The sequence below is a fragment of the Chrysochloris asiatica genome, unplaced genomic scaffold (genome assembly GCF_000296735.1).
Source record: "Chrysochloris asiatica unplaced genomic scaffold, ChrAsi1.0 scaffold00393, whole genome shotgun sequence".
NCBI classification, from domain to species: Eukaryota; Metazoa; Chordata; class Mammalia; order Afrosoricida; family Chrysochloridae; genus Chrysochloris; species Chrysochloris asiatica.
Window position 1 is genome coordinate 395088 of NW_006408911.1, and position 24106 is coordinate 419193.

At 38.6% G+C, this 24106-nt stretch overlaps 1 protein-coding gene across 1 annotated transcript in view; it reads left to right on the top strand.

Moving 5' to 3' along the window:
- The first annotated feature begins 1277 nt into the window (after positions 1-1277).
- Positions 1278-24106, top strand: part of CLASP2 (cytoplasmic linker associated protein 2) — a 251562-nt gene continuing 228733 nt past the window's right edge. Inside the window, exons 1-5 of the mRNA XM_006876589.1 lie at positions 1278-1472; positions 10180-10258; positions 15661-15764; positions 18309-18400; positions 22568-22643. Of these exons, the coding sequence (XP_006876651.1) occupies positions 1278-1472; positions 10180-10258; positions 15661-15764; positions 18309-18400; positions 22568-22643 (546 nt within the window). The remainder of the gene's footprint in view (positions 1473-10179; positions 10259-15660; positions 15765-18308; positions 18401-22567; positions 22644-24106) is intronic.

The window sequence follows — 24106 nt, forward strand, 5'->3', positions numbered from 1 at the left end:
GGAACAGCTGGTAGTTTCCAACTGCTGACCCTGAGGATAGCAGCCCAATTCATAACCACTACGCTACGAGAGCTCCTTGCTTTAAACATTACACTCATCTAAAGAATTATTTAAGGAGCTCTCGTAGCGTAGTGGTTACGAATCGGGCTGCTAACTTCAAGATCGGCAGTTCGAAACTACCAGCGGAACCAAGAGAGAAAAATGAGGCGTTCTGCAGCCGTAAAGATTTACAGCCTCGGAAACACTGTACAGGGTCACTAACCGACTCCACGGTAGTTAACAAAAACAAAGAATTATCTGTATGTGGTCAAATTAGCAATAACAGGAAAAGATAGAGGAAAAGCTTAAGGAGTTAATGATGGTGAAATAGTTTGGAAAATGTTGTCCAAAAGTTAGTGCAACTTGAAGTGTGTATCTGGCATCATTGAATTGTACATGTAAAACTAGTTTGACACTTTGTTATGTATATTTTCATACACACAAAAATTAAATTCATGCATTTTATTCGGTTTACATTGAACCTTAACTAAAGAAAGTATTATGTTGTTAAGTGCCTTCGAGTCGGTTCCGACCCATAGCGACCCTGTACAGGGTTTCCAAGGGTGTAAATCCTTATGGGAGTAGAAAGCCGCATCTTTTTCCCGTGGAGCGGCTGGTAGTTTCAAACCGGTGACCTTAAGGTTCGCAGCCCGATTCGTAATCACTACGCTACCAGAACTCCTTAAAGAAAGTATTATAGGGTGATTTAACTCTGTGGTGTTACGCTGTTTTCTATGAAGGACACTGATGTCTTTTTGTTTGAGCGGGGAAGGAATGTCCAAGTACCAGAAAGGTTCACACATATTGAGAAAGCGTTCCTACAGGTTAGGATGCAGGATGTGACAAAGGGGAGGGGGTGTCAAGCTCCTGGGAACCGCCCAGAGCGACCCCAACTCTTCTCACTGGTCCCACCTCCCACAATAATTCCCGAACTCTTGGCCGCGAAGCTCAAGCCCGGATGGGCGGGGGCTCGTCAACGTCGTGCTGACGTCATGCGCGTGCTGACGTTGCCGGCGGTCGCGGCCTCTGAAGCGGGCTGGGGCTCGCGGGGCGCCGAGTTTGACTAGTTTGGGGGTAGCTCGGTACTTGGCGCTGCTCCCGCCGCCCGCTGCGCCCCGGGACCCGCTCCTCTGCCAGGACGAGCGCGTCCATCCTGCTCCGGCGGGTGCCCGCACTGGGGCTGGGCGGCGCTCGGCAAAAGTTGGCCCCTCGCGGGCGGGCGGGCGGCGGCGGCGGCCATGGAGCCCCGAAGCATGGAGTACTTCAGCGCCCAGGTGCTGCAGAAGGACGTCGGCGGTCGGCTGCAGGTCGGCCAGGAGCTGCTACTCTACCTCAACACGCCCGGCGCCATCCCGGATGTGGACGAGGACCAGGGTCGCCTGGGCAAGACTATCGACGCGCTCACCGGCTGGGTGGGCTCCAGCAACTACCGGGTAAGCGGCGGCGGTGGCGGACCGGGCACGCCCTCTGGGGCCGGCCCTTTAATCCCGGACGTGAGCGTCAGGCCAGGCGATGGCCCGAGATGCTCGCGGATTCGCATGTAAAGAGGAACGCCGGACACCGGGATACCCTAGGCGCGCCCACTTTGGCAAGCTTAGCTCCCCAGACGTCAGCGGGGGCTTCCTTCCTACCCGACGAACTTTTTCCACAATTCTGAACAAGTTGTGTCAAATCTAGCGATTCCAATACACGTTGCGGAATTACTTGGGACTGGGACACAGTGATCACTTTGAAAAATCTCTGATAATTGTCGTAAAATATAGGACTCGAAGATGTTTTACGTTGGTGCTCACCTGTGTAAACACTACCCAGACTACGATTGAGCATATTAAGACGCAGTTTTTAAGTTGAAAAGGGAAGTCAAAGCTAATCCTCTCTTAAATTATGTTTTTTTTTGTCCAGGTGTGGCTCTGTAGGATGAGCACTGGATTGCAAACCGCAAAGTTGGCAGTTCAAACTCCCCCTCCCCCAGCAGCCACTACTTGAAAATCCTATACGCGGCCGCTATAAGTTGGCGCGTAACAACATCTACCTACCACATACTTGTTTTCTTATATATAAATTTTTTTTGTCTTGGAGGTTGTGCTCTAAATCTCAAGCATATCTAGGGTCGAATCTGGTGCCTGATTGCGTTTACCGTAAATATAATGAAAAGATAGTGACCTCTTGGCGTTATTTATTTGCTTGTCGTTGATAGACGAGCGAAGAGAGTTGAATGCACTCTGTTATTTTATATTAACGCAGTTGAGGACTGATTTGGATTTGAAACTGATAGGTTTGGTTGATGCCGAAAAAGAAAAATAAAGAAGAAAGAAAAAAAAATAACAAGGATGAGGTACAAGAAGGAACGAGTGTTTCAGGAGTCAGTAGAAGGCTGGCTTTATTGTAGCCACGTTGGGAGGCAAATTTTCTGTAATTATTAGTGCATGCTATAGTTGTTTTGGTTACTTTTCTTTCTAGTCTTCTGGTGGCAGTGTTGCTTTAAAATGTTGGCTTAAACCTCCTGTGAATGAAGAGATTTCTTTTTCAAAGTACATCCTTATATAAATCCAGAGATTAGGCTGTACTTCGAAAGTTTTTATCCATGTAGAACATAAAGGCAAACTCTAAAATCATGCAGATTTAATGGTGAAGCATATGAATTTTAGAAGGGTTTGACTTTTAATTAATAAGAAAAATAGTTTGAGTCAACCACTTTGAGCTCTATTATATACTATTTTTTTTAAAGTTTGGAAAAATTTACTATTTAATACTGTGTTATTACTTACCATTTGGGGAATGTTATTATTTCTTTGGAAGAAACAGCTAAATTTACTTACCTGACAAGAGAGGCGTGTACACACTTCACATATAGTTGATTTTATGCTGTAGTTTAGGATGCTGTAGACAGTCATCTCTTTGGTGATGTTTGACCTCCCTTTGTAAGTATAGGTTGATGGTGCTGCCACCTTCTGTACTGGCTGTGATGGATTGGCTTTGTGCCATCAGTAATTTCATCTGTTGAAACACATGCCTGACTTTTATCAGGCCACAATATACCAATTTTTCTTCTATGTTATAAGCACTACAACTACTTAGTGCTTTAGTTGCCTTGTGTGATCCTTATTGTTAGGTACAGTCTAATCCGTTTCAGCTCATAGCGACCCCTTGTGGCAGAGTTAGAACTACCTCATTGCTGTTAAGGTTCCCACTCATAGCCACCCTGTAGGTTTCTGAGGCTCTAAATCTTTACCGGAATAGAAAGCCTCATCTTTCTCCCGCGGAACAGCTGGTAGTTTCGAACTGCTGACCCTGAGGTTAGCAGCCCAATTTGTAATCACTATGCTCCCAGAGCTCCTTGGAGCTGTTAATATGGAAAAAGTGCCAGATCATATTCCAGTCATCAGGGTTCTGCCCCAGGTTCTCATCTCTTACTCTCTCCAGATTCTGTGGCCTGAGACTATTTCAGCATTCAGAAGAGAACTGCCAGTTTTCCTCCAGCGTAGCTACGTACTTCCTTTAGCTGTGCCCATATATCCATCCGTCTTCTTTCCTGTTACAATGAATGAATGGTCTGTGTGTCTTAACTAATGTCAGCCCCTCCACATGGTGTATTAAATTCCATCCCTTTTTGCCTACTCAAGGACAATGACCAATTATGTTCTTTCTTTCTTGAATTATTAATTCTATCCTTTCTTCTGAATTCTGTAAATAAAAAAACTCTTTTCTGACTTGTGGCATAGAGAGTATTCTTATTAGTCTATTAGTTTTACAGACTAAGTTATCCAACTAAACACAAAACCCCCACATTGCTGTTGAGCTGATTTCGACTCATGGCAACTCTACAGTAAGTACAAAGTAGAATTGTCCTATGGGGTTTCCAAGACTGACTTTTATGGAAGCAGACTGCCATGTCTTTCTCCTATAGAACAACTGGTGGGTTCAAACTATTTACCTTATGTTCAGTTAACCTCTGTGTCCCCAGTGCTCCTTAGTTACCCAGTTTGTTGTTGTTAGGTGTCCTTGAGACAGTCCTGGCTCATAGCAACCCTATATAGGGTTTCCAGGGAGTGGTTGGTGATTTTGAACTGCTGATCTTGCGGTTTGCAGTTCAGTGTTTATCCTACAGTGCCACACCAGGACTATTGGTTATTGTTTTTGTTTTGTTTTTTACTCAAGAGACAATAAAACATATTTCATTCTTTAAAATATATATATATATATATATATATATACTCAGAAATTTTTTATTATTAACACAGAATTATATTTAAATTTTAAATTATGCTGACTAAATATATTATTTGGGGGAGGCTTTGAAAGTACTGCAGGATTTGAGTGTCTTAACTTACATTATTGTTGTTAAGTGCCATCGAGTCAATTCCGCCCCATAGCGAACCTGTATAATAGGGTTTCTGAGGAGCAGCTGGTAAATTTGAACCTCTGACCTTGCAGTTCAAATGGCTTTGCAGTCTGGCGCCTCAACCCACAGCGCCACACCAGGACCTCCAATAACATTCATTGTTGTTAAGTGCCTTCAAGTGGGTTCCGATTCATAGCCACCCTGTATAGGGTTTCCAAGGAATGGCTGGTGAATTTGAATTGCTGACCTTGAGGTTCAAACCAACTTTGCAGTCCAGTGCATTATCCCACACCGCCACACCAGGACTCCTTATAATAAGTTGTTGTTGTTCTTAAGTGCCGTGGAGTCAGTCCTGACCCATAGCAATCCTGTATAGGGTTTCCAAGGAGCAGCTGGTGAGCTTGAACCACTCACCTTGTGGTTCAAATGACTTTGCAGTCCAGCGCATTAGCCCACAGTGCCACACCAGGGCTCCTATATAATAAGTTAGATGTTGATAAGTACTTTGGAGACAAAATAATAAAGGGACTAGACAGGGTTGGGGGTGTGGGGGATGTTGGTTATTGAGATAGTTGATATTGAAGACCTATATCACTGAGAGGGTGACTAAGTTGGGAGTAGGAGCTCCTTATTGTCAAGAAGAGCATATTAGAAAGAAGACAGGAATGTAAGTTAAATAATTTCAGGTAACAGTTGTTTATAAATCAACATGTCATGAAAGAATGAGGGTTAGATGGGACTCTTGTTTTGTGTGGTCATGGAAAGTTAGATAGTATTTAAGTACAGACATGAAGGAAATGCCTATTGTCCCTGGGTCATTATGAGTTGGAATTGATTTAATGGCACACAACCACATTTGCCTGTTTTGTGGAACTGCCAGACTGTTTCCAAAGTGATTGTACTATTTTATATTCCTGCCAGTGGAGTAGGAGGTTCTGATAGCTCCACAAATTTGTCAACAGTTGTTAGTGTGGTGGTGTGCCATGGAGTTGGTTCCAATTCATAGTGAACCCTACATAGGGTTTCCGAGGCTGTAAATCTTTACGGGAGCAGAAAGCCTCATCTTTCTCTCGTGGAACATCCGGTAGTTTTGAACTGCTGACTTTGAGGTTAGCAGCCCATTCGTTACCACTGTGCTACCAAAGCTCCTTTGAAGTGGCATCCATTTGTGATTTTAATTCATTTCTTTGATGACCAGTGATATTGAGAATCTTTTTATGTGTTTATTAGGCTTTGTTTTTCTTCTTTGGAGAAATGTCAATTCAGATACTTTACTCAGTTTTAATTGTTTTATTTGTCATTATTATTGTGTATAAGAGCCCTGGTGTGGCACTGTAGAATAAGTACTGAACTGCAAGGTTAATTAGAATCACAAGGTCGGCAGTTCAAACTCACCATCCGCTCCTCAGAAACCCTATACAGGATCGCTCTGAATTGGAGCTGACTCAATGGCACTGAATAACAAACAACCACATAAGAGCTGTTGATGATTCTAAGTATCAGTCTCAAATGATATCAGATAATATAATTTGCTAATATTTTCTTTCATTCTGTTGATTGCCTTTTTACCTTCTGGATAGTGTGCCCTTTGATGCAAAAGGATTTAATTTTGATGACATCAAATTAATTTTTTTCTTTTATTGCTCATGCTTTTGGTGTCATTTCTAAGAAAGCATTACCTAGACAGTAAAGATTTATGCCTATGTCTTCTTATAAGAGTTTTAAAGTTTTAGTTCTTAAATTTAGATCAATAATCTATCTTGAGCTAATTAAATTTTTTTCTTGAAGTGTTGAGGTAATTTTTGTATAGGATATGAGGTAAGAGTCTAACTTTATTCTTTTGCTTGTGGATATCCAGTTGTTCCAGTACTACCTCTTGAAAAATTATTCTTTTCCTGTTGAATGGTCTTGACACATTTATTGAAAATCAGTTGACAACAGACAAATGAGTATATTTCTACACTCTTAGTTCTATTGCATTAATATATATATATGGAGTTCTGGTAGCGTAGTGGTTATGAATTGGGCTGCAACTACAAGGTCAGCAGTTCGAAACTGCCAGCTGCTCCGCGGGAGAAAGATGAGGCATTCTGCTCCCATAAAGATTAACAACCTCAGAAACCCTGTGCAGGGTCGCTATGAGTCGGAACCGACTCCACGGCACATAACAGCAATATATATGTATATATATATTTAAAAACAAGAACAAAATACTCAAACCCACTTCAATCAAGTTGATTCTGACTCTTAAAACTCTATATAGGGTTTCTGAGACTGTAAATCTTTATGGGTGTAGACAGTCTAATTCTTTTCTTGTAGGGTGGTTGGTGGGTTTGAACTACCAGCCTGTGGTTAACAGCCCAACACATAACCCATATGATATGACAAACCTTATGATAAATGAAGAAATTTAAGGCATCAGTGATTTAATTCTGCTTTGATCAATAATCAGTGTTCATGAAAGCAGCAGTCATGAAATAAAACAGCATATTATATTTGGCAAATCTGCTGTAAAAGACCATTTCAAAGTTTTCAAAAGCAACGACTTACGTCACTTTGATGAACTTGTTAGTCACCTCATGCGTGCAAAAGCTGGAAATGGAAGAAAGAAGGTGAAAGAAGAACTGATATTTTTGAGCTTTGTTGTAGTTGTTGTTAATGTGCCATTGAGTTGGTTCTGACCCGTAGTGACCTTGTGTAGGATTTCCAAGGAGCGGCTGGTGAGTTTAAACAAACCACTGCCTTTTGGTTCAAACTGACTTTGCAGTCCAGCTCATTAACCCACAGCACCATGCCAGGAGTTGAATAATACTGAATATACTCTGGACTGCTGGAAGAACATATAAGCCAGTCTTAGAAGTAGTCATGCAACCAGAATGTTCCTTACATGCAAGAATAGAGATACTTGGATTTGCTTATCATGAACTCATCATCAGGAATGACCAGTCACTAGAAAAGGATATCAAGTTTGATAAAGTAAGAAGGTCAGCAAAAATAAGGGAACCCATCAGTGAAATGGACTGACAAAAGAGATGAAAAACAGACTCAGACATACCAGTGAGCATGAAAATGGCACAGAACCAGGCAGTGTTTCCTTTGTGTTGTATGTAAGGTTGCTATGTGTTGTTGTGGACTCCGTGGTAACTAAAAACATAGTAATGATGTTTGACCTTATGCCAGCATTACAGTGTTTTCATTACTAATGTTTTGTTTCAGTAAATTTTTAACTAGAGAGTGTGAATCCTCCAACTTTTAAAAAATTGTTTGTCTATTCTGAGCCCCTTGTGATTCCATATGAATTTCAACATCAGCTTGTCCATTAAGAAGCCAAATGGGATTCTGACAGGAATTGCCTTGAATTTAAATATCAATTTGGGGTAGTACTGTCATCTTAAATCTTCTGATCCCTTAACATGCGATATTTTTCTGTTTATTTAGATCTTGCTTGATTTCTACAATGTCTTGTAGTTTTTAGACTATTAAGTTTTATACTTATGTTAAAGTAATTACTTATTAAGTGTTTTATTCTTTTTGATGTTGTAAATGGAATTATTATTATTAATTTTTGATTGTTCACTGCAAGTATATAAAAATAAAGATGATTTTTGTACATCATTCTTGTATCCTGCAACCTGTTGAAGTAGTTTATTGATTCTAATGTTATTTTATTTAACTCAGGATTTTCTATATAGTGATTTTCTGTCATGCAAATACAAGGAATCATCAGAAAAGTTCATGGAAAAGTTGTATTTTCTTTTAATGCCATGCTTCCCTGAGCTTTTTGAAGCTCTCTCCTAGAGGTAGTTCTCCGTCTTCCTTTCTATCTAGACACATTTTATTTCTTTTTCATGCCTAAGTATCTTGGCTAAACTGCCATTACAGTGTTGAGTAGAAGTGGTAAAATCTCAGCAGGAAAGCATCCAGTGTTTCACCATTAAGTATGATGTTAGCTGTGGGATTTTCAAAGTCGTTTTTAAATTAAGGAGGTTTTCTTCTTTCCTAGTTTGTTTAGTGTTTTTATCATGAAAAGATGTTAGATTTTGTCAATTATTTTTCTCTATCCAGCTGATCATATGGTTTTTGTTTTTTATTGTGTTGATGCATTATAATGCATTATTGCTTATAATAAAACCAGTTTTGAACTTCTGGGATAAACTGTACTTGTTAATGGAGTATAATTTTTTTTTTTTAATAAAGGTTTCTGGATTGCTAGTTGAGTTTTTTGTGTGTCTGTATTTTGACCTATGGTGATGATGGTGGTTGTGTGTCATCGAGTTAGTTTTAACTCATAGTTACCCTGTCAAGGGTTTCTGAGGCTATAAATCTTTATGGGCATAGGAAGCATCATCTGTCTCCTGCAGAGTGTAGTGGTAGGTTAGAAATTTATGACCTATACTGATCAGTTTTGAAAGAAGTGCAGCCGGAGTGCTCCTTAGAGGCCAAGATGGCTCAACTTTGTCTCTCATACTTTGGACATATTGTCAGGAGGGAACAGTTGCTGGAGAAGGATGTCATGCTTGGTAAAATGGAGGGTCGGAGAAAAAGAGGAAGACCCCCAACGAGATGGATTGGCTAGGTGGCATCATTGATGGACTCAAGTGTGGCAACGGTAGTGAGGTTGGCCCAGGATCGGACATTGTTTCGTTTTGCTGTGCATGGGGTCGCTATGAGTCATTTCTGACTTGATGGCACCTGACAACAACAACAACAACAACTGAACTGTATTATTCTTGTAGTGTTTGTTTTAGTATCAGTGTTAATTAATAGTGATCTCATAGAGTGAGCTCAGAAGTCTTTTCTCCTCTCCTTTTGTTTTTTGAAGTTTGTTAAGAATTCGTATTAATTCTTTTTCAGATGTTGGTAGAATTCAGTGAACGCACCTGAGCCAGGGCTTTTCTTTGTGAATAGTTTTTTTGATTACTAATTCACTGTCTTTAGTTGTTACATTCCGTTGTTTTGATTCTCATCATTAATCATAAGTTTTGCCTGTTCTTAGACTTCATTAGTATGGAAGGCATGAAATGGCAGATATTCTTTGTGCCTCCCCCTCTTTTCACTGAATATTATGGCTTTGAGATTTAGCTAATGTTGTATCTAAAACAAATAGCACTGTTAGATTGTTGGTAGGTGCTGTCAAGTCTGTTACAACTCATAACAACACTATGCACAACAGAACGAAACACTGCCGGGTCCTGCACCATCTAACACAAATAGTAGCAGTTCTTATTATTGTGTAGTGTTGCAATTGTATAAATACAATTTAACCCTTCTCTGTCAATTTGAACTTGGATTGTTTTCCAAATGTATTTATTTGTTTACTGGCCCACCAACTGAAACTGACTTGACAGCACACAGCTACCACAACCTTTAAAGATACTACCAAAGAGTTTTATCCAGTGACTGAATCAGTTTATACTCCCAACTGGAGTGTGTAAGAATTCTAATTGCTTAATATGCTTGTCAATATTTAGTATTGTCAGCTTTTATAATTTCAGCATTCTGCTGTTTATGTAGTGATATCTATCTCATGATAGTATTAATTTGTATTTCCTTGATGTGCAATGATAAAGGCCAAAGAAGTATCTGAAAATTCATATTTATGAGTTATTGTTGTTATTGTCAAACCATTTGAGAATAGGAAACCCCAAACTCATGACAGTTTACTCTTGGATACTTGAATCTCATTATTTTTTTAAACTCAGTATTGTATTACGTAAATATCTTTAAATGTCAACAGTTTAACTAGATGTTAAGTATGTATCAGTAAGATATTCATTAAAACTTCTTTCTATCTGTAGGTGTCATTAATGGGATTGGAAATTTTAAGTGCCTTTGTGGACAGATTATCAACACGATTTAAATCTTATGTAGCGATGGGTAAGTTAATTTAATTAAAAAATCATTGTGAAGATTGACAGAGTGACTTTTTTATCTTAGTTTTTATGTGTGGTAATGAGTTTTCTGTAAATGAAAAAGTTTGTACAACCTTGAAGCCTGCTTTTTAGCATTTAATACATATACACGTGAGAAAATTATAAGCTTATTTAAATAGATGATTATATCTCATCTGAGGCAAAACCAAAGAAAAGCAAAAAACTTGCTAAGTAGATTTTCACATAATGCTTTCAGATCTTTTACTTTCCTCGTAACATGAAAATTTAGAATATAACTTTGTTGTTAAGTTTTTCTGAGTAGGTTGCAACTCATAGAGACCCTGTATAGGATTTCTAAGGAGCAGCTGGTGAGTTTGAACAGCAAACCTTATGGTACAAACTGACCTTGTGGTCCAGCTCTTTATCCTACACCACCACACCAGGACAATTTATAGCAGCATTTTTCAAACTACCTGTTGTGAAGGGCCAGTTCTGTCAGTAATAAAAATATTTCAGATTAATATTTTGTAAAATACAAAAAATAAATTACCAGGAAAATAAAATGAAAAAAGAAAAATGCAAGGCACAATTTTTTATTATTAGAGTCAATAAATATAAAGTTACTTTGTTCAGATTATATTAAATTTTTTCATAAATGCTCTCAGTTTGTTTACTGAAAGCATTTTGCACGTTGGTTCTGGACTCCTGGCCAGTTTGGTACACCTACTTACAGTGAGTTTGTGGTATAATGCAATGTTGGAATAATGCTGTTCTTTTAAATAGTAGTTACGGGTTACAAAGTAGGATCTTATCTATTTTGTAAACCTAAGTGACCTTCACCTGCCTTTTGGAATGCTTTAGTAAGTGAACTTGGTCCTGTCATACAGTATCATATGTAAGGATAACTTCAGGTGTTACCGTGGGTTTTTTTCAGTGGATTAAGTTAGTAGCTCACCATCACTCTTACTTTCAAATATGTTTGGTCAGCTGTTTTCTTCATATTTGGTATGTCAGCAGATTTTCTGCCTGTGTCTTATTTTATTTTCTAGTTTTCCTTTTAGCAGAGATGTCCTAGTAGATTTTCTTATCTTTATTATTTGAATTCATTTTTTGTATAGATATAATCTGGAAAGAATATTTTTCCCTTTGTCAGTGTCCTGTCTAGAATCTTGTGACAGTTGTTGAAAAGTGTTCCCTGTAAACATTTGTTTCTTTGTTTTAAACTGTTTGAGTCAATGTTTAAAATTGGGAAGTTACACATAAAAATTTGTATTTCTTGTGGATCTTGAAACTTTGATATGACATCCCTGCCCAACTTTCCATTTTTGCATGTAATTATTGGCTGGAGTTGTGTCATAGCTTCCCTTTTTGGCTGGAGCTTGAGCTCTTCCTAAATCCTTTCCATCTCCTCTGTTCCCCTCACAACCAAGAATATTGTTATCCTACAGTAAGGTTGGAATACTGCAATTCTTAGACCTGGCTCAGTTTTGACATTTCCTTTGCCTCCTGTGTTGTAGGCATTTCTTTGTGTGACCCCTGTCCTGTAAGTGTTATTGTTAAGTGCCACTAAGTGGGTTCTGATTAATAGTGACTAAGGAGCAGCTGGAGGATTTGAACCACCAATCTTGTGGTTATCAATTTAGTGCTTATCCTATTATTAATAGTTTAACAGAACATTATAGAATTGAAAATAATTTAGATAATTTTTAGTTATGTCACTTAATTTTCAGACATAAGGAGGACCAGGTGAGGGTTCACGTACTGACTGCTCACGCTAAACTAGTAGGAATATTGAGACCATAATCCTAGATAGTTTGCTGACTCCCAGCATTATTCCACTTTCACTTTACTGTCCTGGGTGTTCAGGTTCTTTCACTGCATAAGTACCTTCTCCATCTCAATAGCCTTATTTGTAATCTTCACTAAATGCAGTCTTTCCACGCTAGTTAGTCAGAAACTTGCTCTAATTTCTAGCTTAATTTGTTTATGTCTCTACTGTGCTGTTATTTCTGTTTCAAAATTCCTCCTCTTCTCCATGATTCATTCTTTTCCTTTTTAAAATTTTAATCTAGATGTCAGCATCTAGGAACATTGGACTGTTTATAAATTCTTTTATATACGATTTGTTTGCTTATTTGTTTTAAATCTACTCTGTGTGGATATCCCATTAGTTGATACTGGTTTGTTTGTTTGTTTCTTTTTGATACATAAATGTTAATCATTGTCATTGTTGAGACCTGAACTTGTTCTTACTTGAGAATTGTTGTTGTTAAGTGCCATCCATAGAGTTGGTTCCGACTCATAGCAGCCCTGTATAGATGGGGTTTCTGTGGCGTGGCTGCTGTGTTTGGACCTCCAATCTTAGTAGTCCATGCTTATCCTACAGCGCCACAGTAGCATTTGAGAATTGTTGTTGTTAAGTGCCATAGAAACCCATAGCTATCCTGTATAGAGTTTCCAAGGAGCATCTAATGAGTTTGAACCACTGACTTTGTGATTCGCAGTCCAGTATTGATATGCAGAGCCACACAAATAATTAAAAATTATTTTTAATGCCCTTTTGCATTAAAAATGAATGATGCATTAGAGAAATCGAGTCATGTTTAGTTTTAGACACAGTTCTAAAAGGTTATGGGTTCTCTTAATGTAATTCTTTATTATTTGTTAGTGTTGGTGTTTGGTAGGTGCTGAGTCTATTCCAACTCATAATGACCCTGTGCATTACAGTTTGAAGTGCTACCCAGTCCTGTGTCATCCTCACAGTTGTTTTGTTTGAGTCCATTGCTGCTGCTACTGTGTCCATCCATCTCCGTGGGAGTTCCATCAGTCTTTTTCACTGACCCTCCACTTTACAAAGTGTGATGTCTTTCTCCAGAGACTGGTCCTACCTAACAACATGTCTAAGGAACATCCTGACTGTCCTTCTTCCAACACAGATTTGTTGGTGTTCTTTTTCTGGCAGTCCATGGTACTTTTTTTTTTATTACAAATTTAGTGAAGGTTAACAGAGCAGAGTCATCAATTTTACATTCAATAAATCATACACTTCATTTCATCACAGTGGTAGCAATCCCCTCCACATAACAAATCATACACTTCATGTCATCACAGTAGCAATCCCTTCCACATAATATTACCTGTCCCACTTTCTCCCTGTGATTCTTTTTTTTTTTTAATTGTGAATTTTGTGATAGTTTACATGGGAGAACATTGGCTTTACATTCATCCTGTCTTACTTCTTTTCATTGCAATGATTACAGTTCCCTGCAAGCATCATTAAACAACCAAAGGGTATACCCCACAAGCCTGCCCCCAGCCATTAACACACAGCCCCTCTCCGTCCCAGAGTCCAGAGTCCCCAGCCACTCCATCTCTCCACGTCATTGTCTCTGCCTCCATCTCTGGCATCACTGCTTCTCTGGATAGGGTCCTGCACTCCGCTTTTCTCCCTTGATGGTGCCAGGGATCTCCGCTCCTGGAATGCAAAATCAACCACTTCCCTCCTTTTGTTACAAAACATCTACTTTTACCTTTCCAACACTCACAGTCAGATCTGATATCAGACATTCACTATTGAACTCCAAGAGTCTTATCCCCATCTCCTTTCATCAGCCCTGTCCAGATAGGTTGGAAACCACTCAGTGGAGATTCTACCTTCCCCTGCACCCTCTGGAACTGGGTCCCCTCTTGAAAGCTTGTAAGTCAGTCACTATTTGCCTTCTTAGCACCCCCATTTTGGGTAGCCAGTGTCTAAGTTTCCCATCCTTGTTGACCCTATGTACCGAGGGGGTGGGAATGATCCTTGCTGTAAATATTTGTTCCCTCCTTTGAGCTACTACATCCACAAGCATAGGTCAAGTTCATAAATTGTAGTGGATTACTCTTTTTGCCTCTTCTTTCTAACTCTAGTGGAGTTCTGATCATCCAGCCCTTGAAGCCAGGTCAAATGGGTAGTATCTGCAAGTATGGGTGTTCTTGCCCATCTCTCCTCACTTCTTATCAGCCAGACACTTCACTCTCTTCTCTAGTCCTCTGTGGCCATGTTTCTGTTCCTGGGCCCAGGAGTCCCCAGATCTTGCCATACTGCTGGCCAACCAGGTCTCAACTTGGGGTCACAGGAGTCATTGTAGTCAGACTTAGCTCACAACTTCATTGCTGTTTTTCACTCACTTTCCCTTACCAGTGACCAACATGATCAGCAGCAGGACCACATGCCTGCTCATGTATTCCTCTTGAAGTCTTGGAAGGGGGTTTCCCCTGAGGGGACCTGACTACTTGCCTTGATGGCTCCCAGGTAAACGACTTGCTTGTTCTTGTAGTAGTCAGTAAGACTGATGTTATTGTTTTTGATTTTTCCCGCTGGTCTTTCTTTCCAGAAGTATCTTTTGGCCACTCCAGGCTGGTCTGCTTGTCCTTTCAGTGGAAATTTCCCACCTCAGAAGGTTCTGTATGAGGATCAGGATTCCATCTATGTATGGTCTTATGTAATGCAGAGGCTCTGCAGGAAGCCTTCTTCACTGGGCAAGCTCTAGCCCCATTTTAGGGATTTGAGCTTAGTCTTAATGGTTCTCCTTTGTAGGTAACTTCATTTTTCCCACGCTGTTCTTGGGATTCTTTCCTTGTCTTTGATTTTGGAAAGCTTGATTATCATATGCCTTGATGATTTTCTTTTGGTATCTATCCTATTTGGGGTTCGTTCAGCTTCTTGTATATTTATCTTCTAGTCTTTCATTATGTTAAGTAAATTTTCTTCCAACAGCTCTTCAGCAATTTTCTCTGTGCTTGTCTCGTACACTTCTGGAATTCTGATCACCTATAAGTTGTTTCTTTTCATGGTGTCCCACATAGCTGTTAGGCTTCAACCCCAGGGACCTAGTCTTTTTGTTTGTTAATTGTAGAATATGTCATATATAAAGAAGAGTACATATTAAAAACGTACACTTTAAAGGGTAATTATAAAAACCAAGCTTGACATTGTCCCTGTCAAGATAATAGGACCCTGCCAGTTTCTTAGAACTCCCTCCTCTGCATTTCCTGATGACTCTCCCTTGGTCTCCTGAAGGTAACCATTGCCCTAACCTTTGGGGGAATCATTCCTTTGCTTGTCCGTAGAGCTTTACTAACTGTATGTATACTTAAATAAAATATTTAATTTTGCCCATAGTTTTGAGCATTATTATAATTAGTGAAGTCATCCTGCATGTATCCTTTGTAACTTGCTTTTCAGTTACTTTCTTTGATCAGACTCATTAACTCATTCATGAGTAATGAATTTAAAACAATTAATTTGCTTAACTTATAATTTTTCATTTATGGAAATAATTGCCTCTTGTAATTTTGTAAAGTACAATTTGTGATGGAGATAAGTTAGTAAATATTTACACTTTTCCTTTCCCCTCTTTCTAGTTATTGTAGCTTTAATAGACAGAATGGGAGATGCCAAAGACAAGGTTCGAGATGAAGCTGTGACTCTGATATTAAAGTTGATGGATCAAGTAGCACCACCTATGGTAGGTGTAACTTTCAAAATTCACATTTTGCTAATTAATGGTGAAATATCAATAAAGATAGATGTTAATCATAGCCAGTCAGTAAAGCTCCATGGAATATGATAGCTTAATTTTTTTAAGCTATTAATTGTTGCTAATACTTTGAAGAAACTGAAATTTATAATAAATGTCAATATAAAAGTCCCCCACCCCCTTTTTTTCAAGCTAGCTCATAGTTTTAAATGATTTGGCAATATACTGACTATGTTATCGTTAAACGCCATTGAGTTGGTTCCAACTCATAGCCACCTTGTATGAGGTTTCCGAGGAGCAGCTGTTGGATTTGAAATGACGGTTTTGTGATTCGCGGTCCAGTGCTGGTCCTACAGTGCCACACCAGGACTTCAGCTACTAATTATATAAGGCATATGTTCTGTGATAATGATTTATGTTTTCTGAATACAGTAGGAATAATTTGTGCCTTATTACAGGTGTTTTGAAAGCAGAGCAAAAATAAATAGATGTGTATACAAAGATTTAAAGAGTAGCTCATGTTAAGGGGGAAAATCAGAGCATACAATATACTAATAATTTGTTTCAAGTGTATTAAAATTTTTTATTTAAAAGAAATTCCAAGGAGTTGAGGCAAGATGATTGAGTAGGCAGCTGCACTGAACAGACCCTCTGCAACAGAGACATGGAAGAACAAGTGAAATGGATACACGTGGTGGTCCTGGCACACTGAACTTCAGAAGATAGGGCGGAGAGGTGGACTGAATACTGAAAGGAAGAGGAAGATGAACATAAGCATTAAGGGAGATGAAAGCCAGTCAGGCTATCAGCTGGCATGGAGTGGCTTTTACAAGCAACTGCCCATTGAGGCAGGGCTGCAGGTGGGAGACAAGAGTGGTACAGTCCTCCCTTGTTCTCTCATCCTCTAGTCAGCAGGGCGTGGCCAGCCCCACTATCACCAACGAAGTGGCTAGTGGCAATACCTCCTGAGCAACCTTACAAAATAAACTAGAAACATTGCACCTCTTTGGATGACAGAGCACCAATAACAGCAGGCAACAACTTGAGACTAACAGACGTGACACTATCACCCAGAACTCAACCCAGCTGTAGAAGTGTCTTAAGTAAAACAAACCTTGTTGTTGTTAAGTGTTTTTCAAGTTAGTTCTGACAAACAGTGACCCTTTGTAGGGTTTCCGAGGAGTGGCTAGTGGGTTTGAACTGCCAGATTTGTGGTTAGCAGTCCATTGCTTATGCTACAGCATCACACCAGCAAAAAAACATAAAGAATAAAAAGGGAATAGTGTACTTACAGAACATCCAGATGAAGGGGAAATCAAACAGATTTCAAGAAAAAAATAAAAATAATAAACTTAACAGTAACCCTAAAACTAAACCAAGCCTTACTCCTACCTCTAACCTAACCCCTAACATTAACCCTAGTAATAACCATAAGCCTAACACAAAACAAAGTCCTAGGCCTTGCCTGGACCTCACCAGTGTCCTAACTCTTAACTCCTTACTCTTACCTCTCCTATTCACCTCCACCTCATTCCTCCCCTCCCCCCCCCGAAAATTTCATATAGTATTGAATTATAAAAATTTATTGTCTTCCTAGATAAACCTTACATCTAAATCATTATTGTTTGATGTGGATGTCCTTCCACACTTTATTGATTAAGTCCTGCAAGAAATATCCTTGTACATAATATCTTTGGGCACAGATATAAATGTTTGTATAGATTGTAAAGTTCTAGAGATGGTGTTTCTGAGTCAGGTTATTCACAGCTAATATTTTTATATAAACTTCCAAATTAATTTTCCAAGAGTTTGTCAGGAAGAGAGAAGTACATTAGAGAATTCAGTAGAAAACTCAGAGTGCATATAATAGATATAAATAACTTTAGTAAGTAGTAAAGATGGTATTTCCAAATGTGGAGCAAGGATGGATTATAAAATAAACTGGATTCCTTGTTATATCAAATTCATGTACTATTTTTTTTATTTTTATGTGAATAATTACTTATCCCAAAAGAAAATTATGGTAGGTAGCCATGAAATGACTTGTCCAAATATATTTTTGTATTTAAATCCAGTATTAAAAGAATAGACAGAATTACAAAATGCTGAAAAAGTCTGTCCTGTGTGAGCCTGTAACAGTTGCTAGGAAACGTTGGACCTCTTAAATGCTTACTTGACTACTGAGCTTATAATGGTTGCATTGTTGTTGGAAGGTTTCTAAAGCTTAGAAGAAATCCTGTGTCCTTGAAATCTCTAGGTATTGGGCATAGCTCTTAGGAAAATAGTATAAGTATATATAAATAGAAATGAAACAAAAGATTAAGATAATAAAAAAATGGGTAAGAGCACCCATAGCACAGATTTAGCTTAGGAACATTTCTTGTGCATATTAGTGAAGTGAAGTATCCAACGGGAAAATTCCGTTACCAGTAAGGTTGATAATAGATTAGTAATAAGCTTGGAAAGAGATAGAAAATTAGAACTAAGTAATTAAAATTTTTATTTATATATGTTTACTTTTCTTTCTACTAGTACATTTGGGAACAGTTGATTTCTGGATTTAAGCACAAGAATTTTCGGTCACGAGAAAGCATCTGTCTGTGTCTTATTGAAACCTTAAACATGTAAGTTTAAGATAATTAAAACAGCCTTTTAATGTGTTTTATTTTTCTTTAAAAATTTGTCTGTATCACAAACCTCAAGTAAAGCAATGAAAAATAGCTATGAAAATTTAAAATAGTTATTGAGCACAAAGTTTTTATTTGATGCTTTTATTTTTTTTTAGTTTTACTTTTCATTGTGGATTGAATGAAGATTTACAGAGATCATCAATAATACATTTAGCAAATCATACACTTTGTTTTGTCTCAGTGAATGCAGTCCCCTCCATGTAACATCACTTACTTACCCCTTTTCCTCTCTAGGTTTTCCATTTTCATTCCTCCTCCTTTCCCAACCCTTCTGAATTTTGTTCGTAGGTAAATGCTCCCCCTTTGATCTTGAATGATTGACTATTCTTTGGTGAGCATACGTCATAATACTTTTATTTTTTTTTGTTACTTTTCTTGTTAACTTTAGATTGTCATTCAATGATAAGTATTTCTCTTTTTTCCCTTTACTATATTAGCTCAAAATAGATGGTCATGTAACTAAAAACTGATAACATAGAGTCAATTTCTGTACTGTTGATTTGTACTATTTTTATGAATTCAGTAAGACTTCAAATATTGTAGCCATTGTTCTTTCTGTTTTTGTCTCTGCTAACTGGCCCTAGGTTTCCTAAAGCAGTATGTTGTTGTTGTTAAGTGTCAGCAAGTTGGTTCCACCTTACACTGACCCTGTATAGAATTTTTGAGGCTTTAAATCTTTCTGGGAGCAGAAAGCCTCATCTTTCTCTCGAGGATTGGCTGGCGGGTTCAAACTATGAACCTTGTAGTTTTCAGTCTAGTGTGCTTGTCCTATGAAGCCACCACACTGTGAGTGGCTATTTTAAAATCATAGACTGAGCAAGGCTGCCCCAAGAAACTAGACAACAGTTCTATTGTTGGTGTGCACCGCTCTGACTGCATAGATTCCACTGGGCTCAGAATTGCTAATCTGAAGAAATATTAAGCTGTTCTCATTTTATGTTATTTTGTCAGGTTCTGCACAGTATAAGAAGTAATAAGTAGTAGCTTTCAAACTTTTCTGTTAATGTCATTACTTCCTTTTCTCTAAATGTGTACCTCATTAGGGTTTGGGATTTAGATATTGAGGTTTGGTTGAAGACCACAGCAATAAAGCAAATATTGCAGTAAAATGAGTTACATTAATTTTTTTCTGCGTGTATATAAAGGTTATATTTACGCTACACTGTTGTGGTGCTGTGGATGAATACCCTGGACTTCAAAGTCAGTTTGAACTGCAAAGTTGGTGATTCAGGCTTACCAGCTGGTCCTCAGAAACCATATACATGTTGGAACTGTCTTAACAGCCCTTAACAACAACAATATTGTGGTAGCGTAGTGGTTACGAATCGAAATGCTAACGTCAAGGTCAGCAATTTGAAACTACCAGCCATCCTTGGGAGCAAGATGAACCTTTCTGCTCCCATAAAGATTTACTGCCTTGGAAACCCTATACATGGTAGCTGTGAGTTGGAACTGACTCCATGACACATAACCAGTACCACCATCACCGTAGTTTTTTAAGTGTGCAATGCTGTTCTTGTTCTTGTGTGCTTTCGAGTCACTTCTGACTCATAGAGACCCTATATAGGTTTTCCAAGAGCATCTTGTGGGTTTGAACTGCTGACCTGTGGTTACCAGTCCAATGCTTGTTCTACAATATCACACCAGGGCAATAGCGTAATTTAAAAGTTTGACACATTATGAGAATTACTAAAATGTGAAACAGAGACACAAAGTGGGCCTATACAATTGGAAAAATGGTGCTGATAGACTCAGTTGACAATAGATTTACAAACCTTCAATTTGTTTTTAAAAAAGAAAAAGAAAAAGCACTATCTGTGACGTGCAGTAAAGCGAGATACAGTAGAACAAGGTTTGCAAGGTTCGGCTGTAGCTGTTGTTGTGCCTGTGATTCAGTTCCGACTCATACCCATCCTGCTTGTAGAAACACTGCTTGGTCCTGTAATGTCCTCACAATCCTTTTTATTCTTGAGCCCATTGCTAGAGGTCTTCCTCTTTTTTTCTGACCCTCCACTTTGCCAAGCTTAAAGTCCTTCTCCAGGGACTGGTCCCTCTTGATAATTTGTCTGAAGTATATCTTGCCATCCTGCCTAGGGAACATTATGGCTGTTGTTAGGTTCCATTGAGTCAGTACTGACTTATGGCGACTCTGTGCACAACAGAACAAAACACTGCCAGTCCTGTGTCATCCTCACAGAATCACTAAGCTTGAGCCCATTGTTACTGTCACTTTGTCACTCCATCTCATGTTGGGTCTTTCTCTTTTTCATTGACTCTCCACTTTTCCAAGCATGTTGCCCTCTTCCAGAGCCTGGTCCCTTCTGATAATGTGTCCAAAGTATAGCAGATGAAGTCTCACCATCCTTGCTTTTAAGGAACATTCTGGCTATACTCCTACCAAGATATTTGTTTTATTGATTGTACAAAGGCATTTGACTGTGTAAATCATAACATACTATGGAAAACATTGAGAAGAATGGATATTTCAAAACACTTATTTGTGCTTATGAGGAACTTGTACATAGACTAAGAGGCAGTGGTTCAAACAGAATGAAGGGACACTAAATGGTTTAAAATCAGGAAAGGTAAGCATCACGGTTGTATCCTTTCACTGTATTTCTTCAAAAGCTAATTAAACTGGATCATATGAAGAAGAATATGGCAGTAGTGTTGGAGGAAGACTCATTAACAACCTGAGATATGCAGATGGTGCAGCCTTGCTTGCTGAAAGTGAAGAGAACTTGAAATACTGATGAAGATCAAAGACTACAACCTTCAGTGTAGATTGCACCTCAGTGTAAAGAAAATGAAAATCCTCACAACTGAAATAATAACATCATGATAAACAGAAGATTGAAGTTCTCAAAGACTTCATTTTACTTGGGTCCCTAATCAGTGTTCATGAAACCAGCAATCTGGAAATCAAACAGCATATTGCATTGGGCAAATCTGCTTTGTAAAACCTCTTTAAAAGTGTTCTAGAGCAAAGATGTCAGTTGGAAGACTAAGGTGCACCTTAGCCAAGCCATGGTATATTCTGTTGATTCATAAGCATTTGAAAGCTGAACAATGAATAAGGGAGACCATAGAAGAATTGATGCGTTTGAATTACAATGTTGGGGAAGACTATTGAAAGTATCTTGGACTGTCACAACAACCAACAGGTTAGTCTTGGAAGACTATGCTCCTTAGAAGTGAGGATGACAAGACTTTTTTTGGACATGTCGTTAGAAGCGACCAGTCTCTGGAGGATATCATGCTTGGAAAATGGAGGGTCATAAAAAAGAGGAAGACTCCAACTGAGATGGATTGGCACAGTGGTGGCAACAGTGGGCTTAAGCATGACAACAGTTGAGATGGCAGAGGACCAAGCTTAGTTTGCTTCTGTTGTGCTTAGGGCCTCTAGGAGTGAGAACTGACTTGATGGCAACTAACAATTACAGCATGGTCCTTTCTGCCATTTAGAGTTTGTGAGTGCAATTTGTCTGCACAAGATTTCTGGTTTTTTACACACTTGCCATTTGTTTTCAGCCCATGGCTTCATTAAAATACCAATAAGCATAAATAAAGATCTTTTAACTTAATAAATTCTTAATTACTTTAACATCTGATAATTTGTTTGAAACCCAGATTCTTAAAAAAATTACTGTTCCAAAAGCACTCTTCCTTGAGTGCAATAGGTTAGTATAGTTGTGTGTTATTAATGTTGATTGTTGATGCAAAATGTTAACTATTTTTAGTTTTTGTTTCTATTTAAGTTTACATGGTTTAGAATAATTTTTCTTTGTGTTTCATGGCCATCATGTGTAGTGTAGTGATTACGAGTCTGGCTGCTAACCTCAGGGTCAGCAGTTCAAAGCTATCAGTAGTTCCATGGGAGAAAGATGAGTCTTTTTGCTCCCTTAAAAGATTTACAGCCTTGGAAACCATATGCAGGGTCACTATGAGTCGGAACCGACTTCAACGGCATATACCACCCCCACCACCATGCTTTCTACAATAATATTTGTTTTGTTGATAAAGAGGAAGAAAAAAATATAGGGATATTTTGGTTTACTGTCCTAATTAAAACAATTTTTTTTTCTCTCAACTTATTTTTAGTTTTGGAGCTCAGCCATTCATTCTCAACAAGTTGGTACCACATTTGTGCATCTTATTTGGCGATTCCAATAGTCAGGTAAAATTTTATTTACATTTAAGTTTTGACTTTTTGGGTCTCCTCTTCTTTTGTAGTGGGAATCCGGAGTGCTCAGTAGTTAATGTACTTGGCTGCTATTCAGAAGGTTGATTGTTTGAATCCTTTGAATCCACTAGCCACTGTCCCAGACAAATATGTGGCAGTCTGCTTCTGTAAAGATATATAGCATTAGAAACCCAGTGGAGCAGCCCTACTGTGTCATACAGGGTTGCTATGAGTTGGAATAGACTCAGTTGCAGTGAGGTTTTTTTTTGTTTGTTTTTTTTCCATTCTTTCCTGGTGCTCCTACATCAATTTAAAAAAAGGAAGAAAAGAGGAATGAAATTTAAATCTTACCTCTTTTTTTTTTTTTTTTTTTTCTAAATTTTAAAAAATACTATATTAAATTCCTATAAATTGCTTATGTTTGTCAGATATTTGGCTAGTATTAATAGTAGATAGGATTTAGCAGCTTGTCATTGGGATTTAGAGGTAGAATAACAAAAAACTTGGAGGGTTGTCAGTTTCTTTTTTCGTCATTCCTAAATATGGCAGCTACTTAAAGTAGTCATAACCCTGTTTAGGAGTCCTGGTAGCTACTTAAAGTAGTCATAACCCTGTTTAGGAGTCCTGGTGTGGTGCTGTGGGTTAATGTGCTCCACTTTAAAGTCAGTTTGAACCTCAAGGCTGGAGGTTCAAACTCACCAGCTGCTCCTAGGAAACCCTATACAGGGTTGCTGTGAGTCTAAACCGACTCGATGGCACTTAACAAAAACAACAACCCTGTTTAATAGGCAGTTTGTACCAGTGCTGTATCACTTGTTAAGTGCCGCCGATTCAGTTTGGACTCATATTCACCTTCCAAGGAGCAGCTGGTGAGTTTGAACCACCTACCTTGTGATTCAGACTGACCTTTTGGTCCATTGGTTTATCCCACAACTCCCAACCTGAGCTGCACCCACTGTAGGCTGCGTTACGGGGACGTGGTCTAGATTGCACCTCTTCTGGTGTAGTTCAGTCTTGGCTATAACCTTTTTGGCGCAGCGTGGATATTTGGAATGTACGTACCTTGGGCAAAGTTTTCCCTTCTTTTATGCCCTGACCTCTTAAGGAGGTTTGTAAAGAGGGAATTCAACTGTCTCTCCAGTTGCTCTTTGATAGTGAGCTATGCCAGGGGGACCAGAAGTGTCTTCCAAATTCCTGTCTTTAGGCCACATTCTTGAAAGGAATTTTGTTTGAGAAAAATTTACTAATGATATTTTTATTAATGCAATTGATGGTCAGTTTTTACAAAGTCTTATTATAACTTGAAGATTTTTTAAGGCCAAATTAGTAACTCTTAATTTTATATTTCTGTAAAAACTTTTTACAAAGATTCTCTAGAGATTTCTTGACTAGTTCTCATGGTTGTTGCTAATTGTTGTTGTTGTTAAGTGCCGTCGAGTCGGTTCCGACCCATAGCG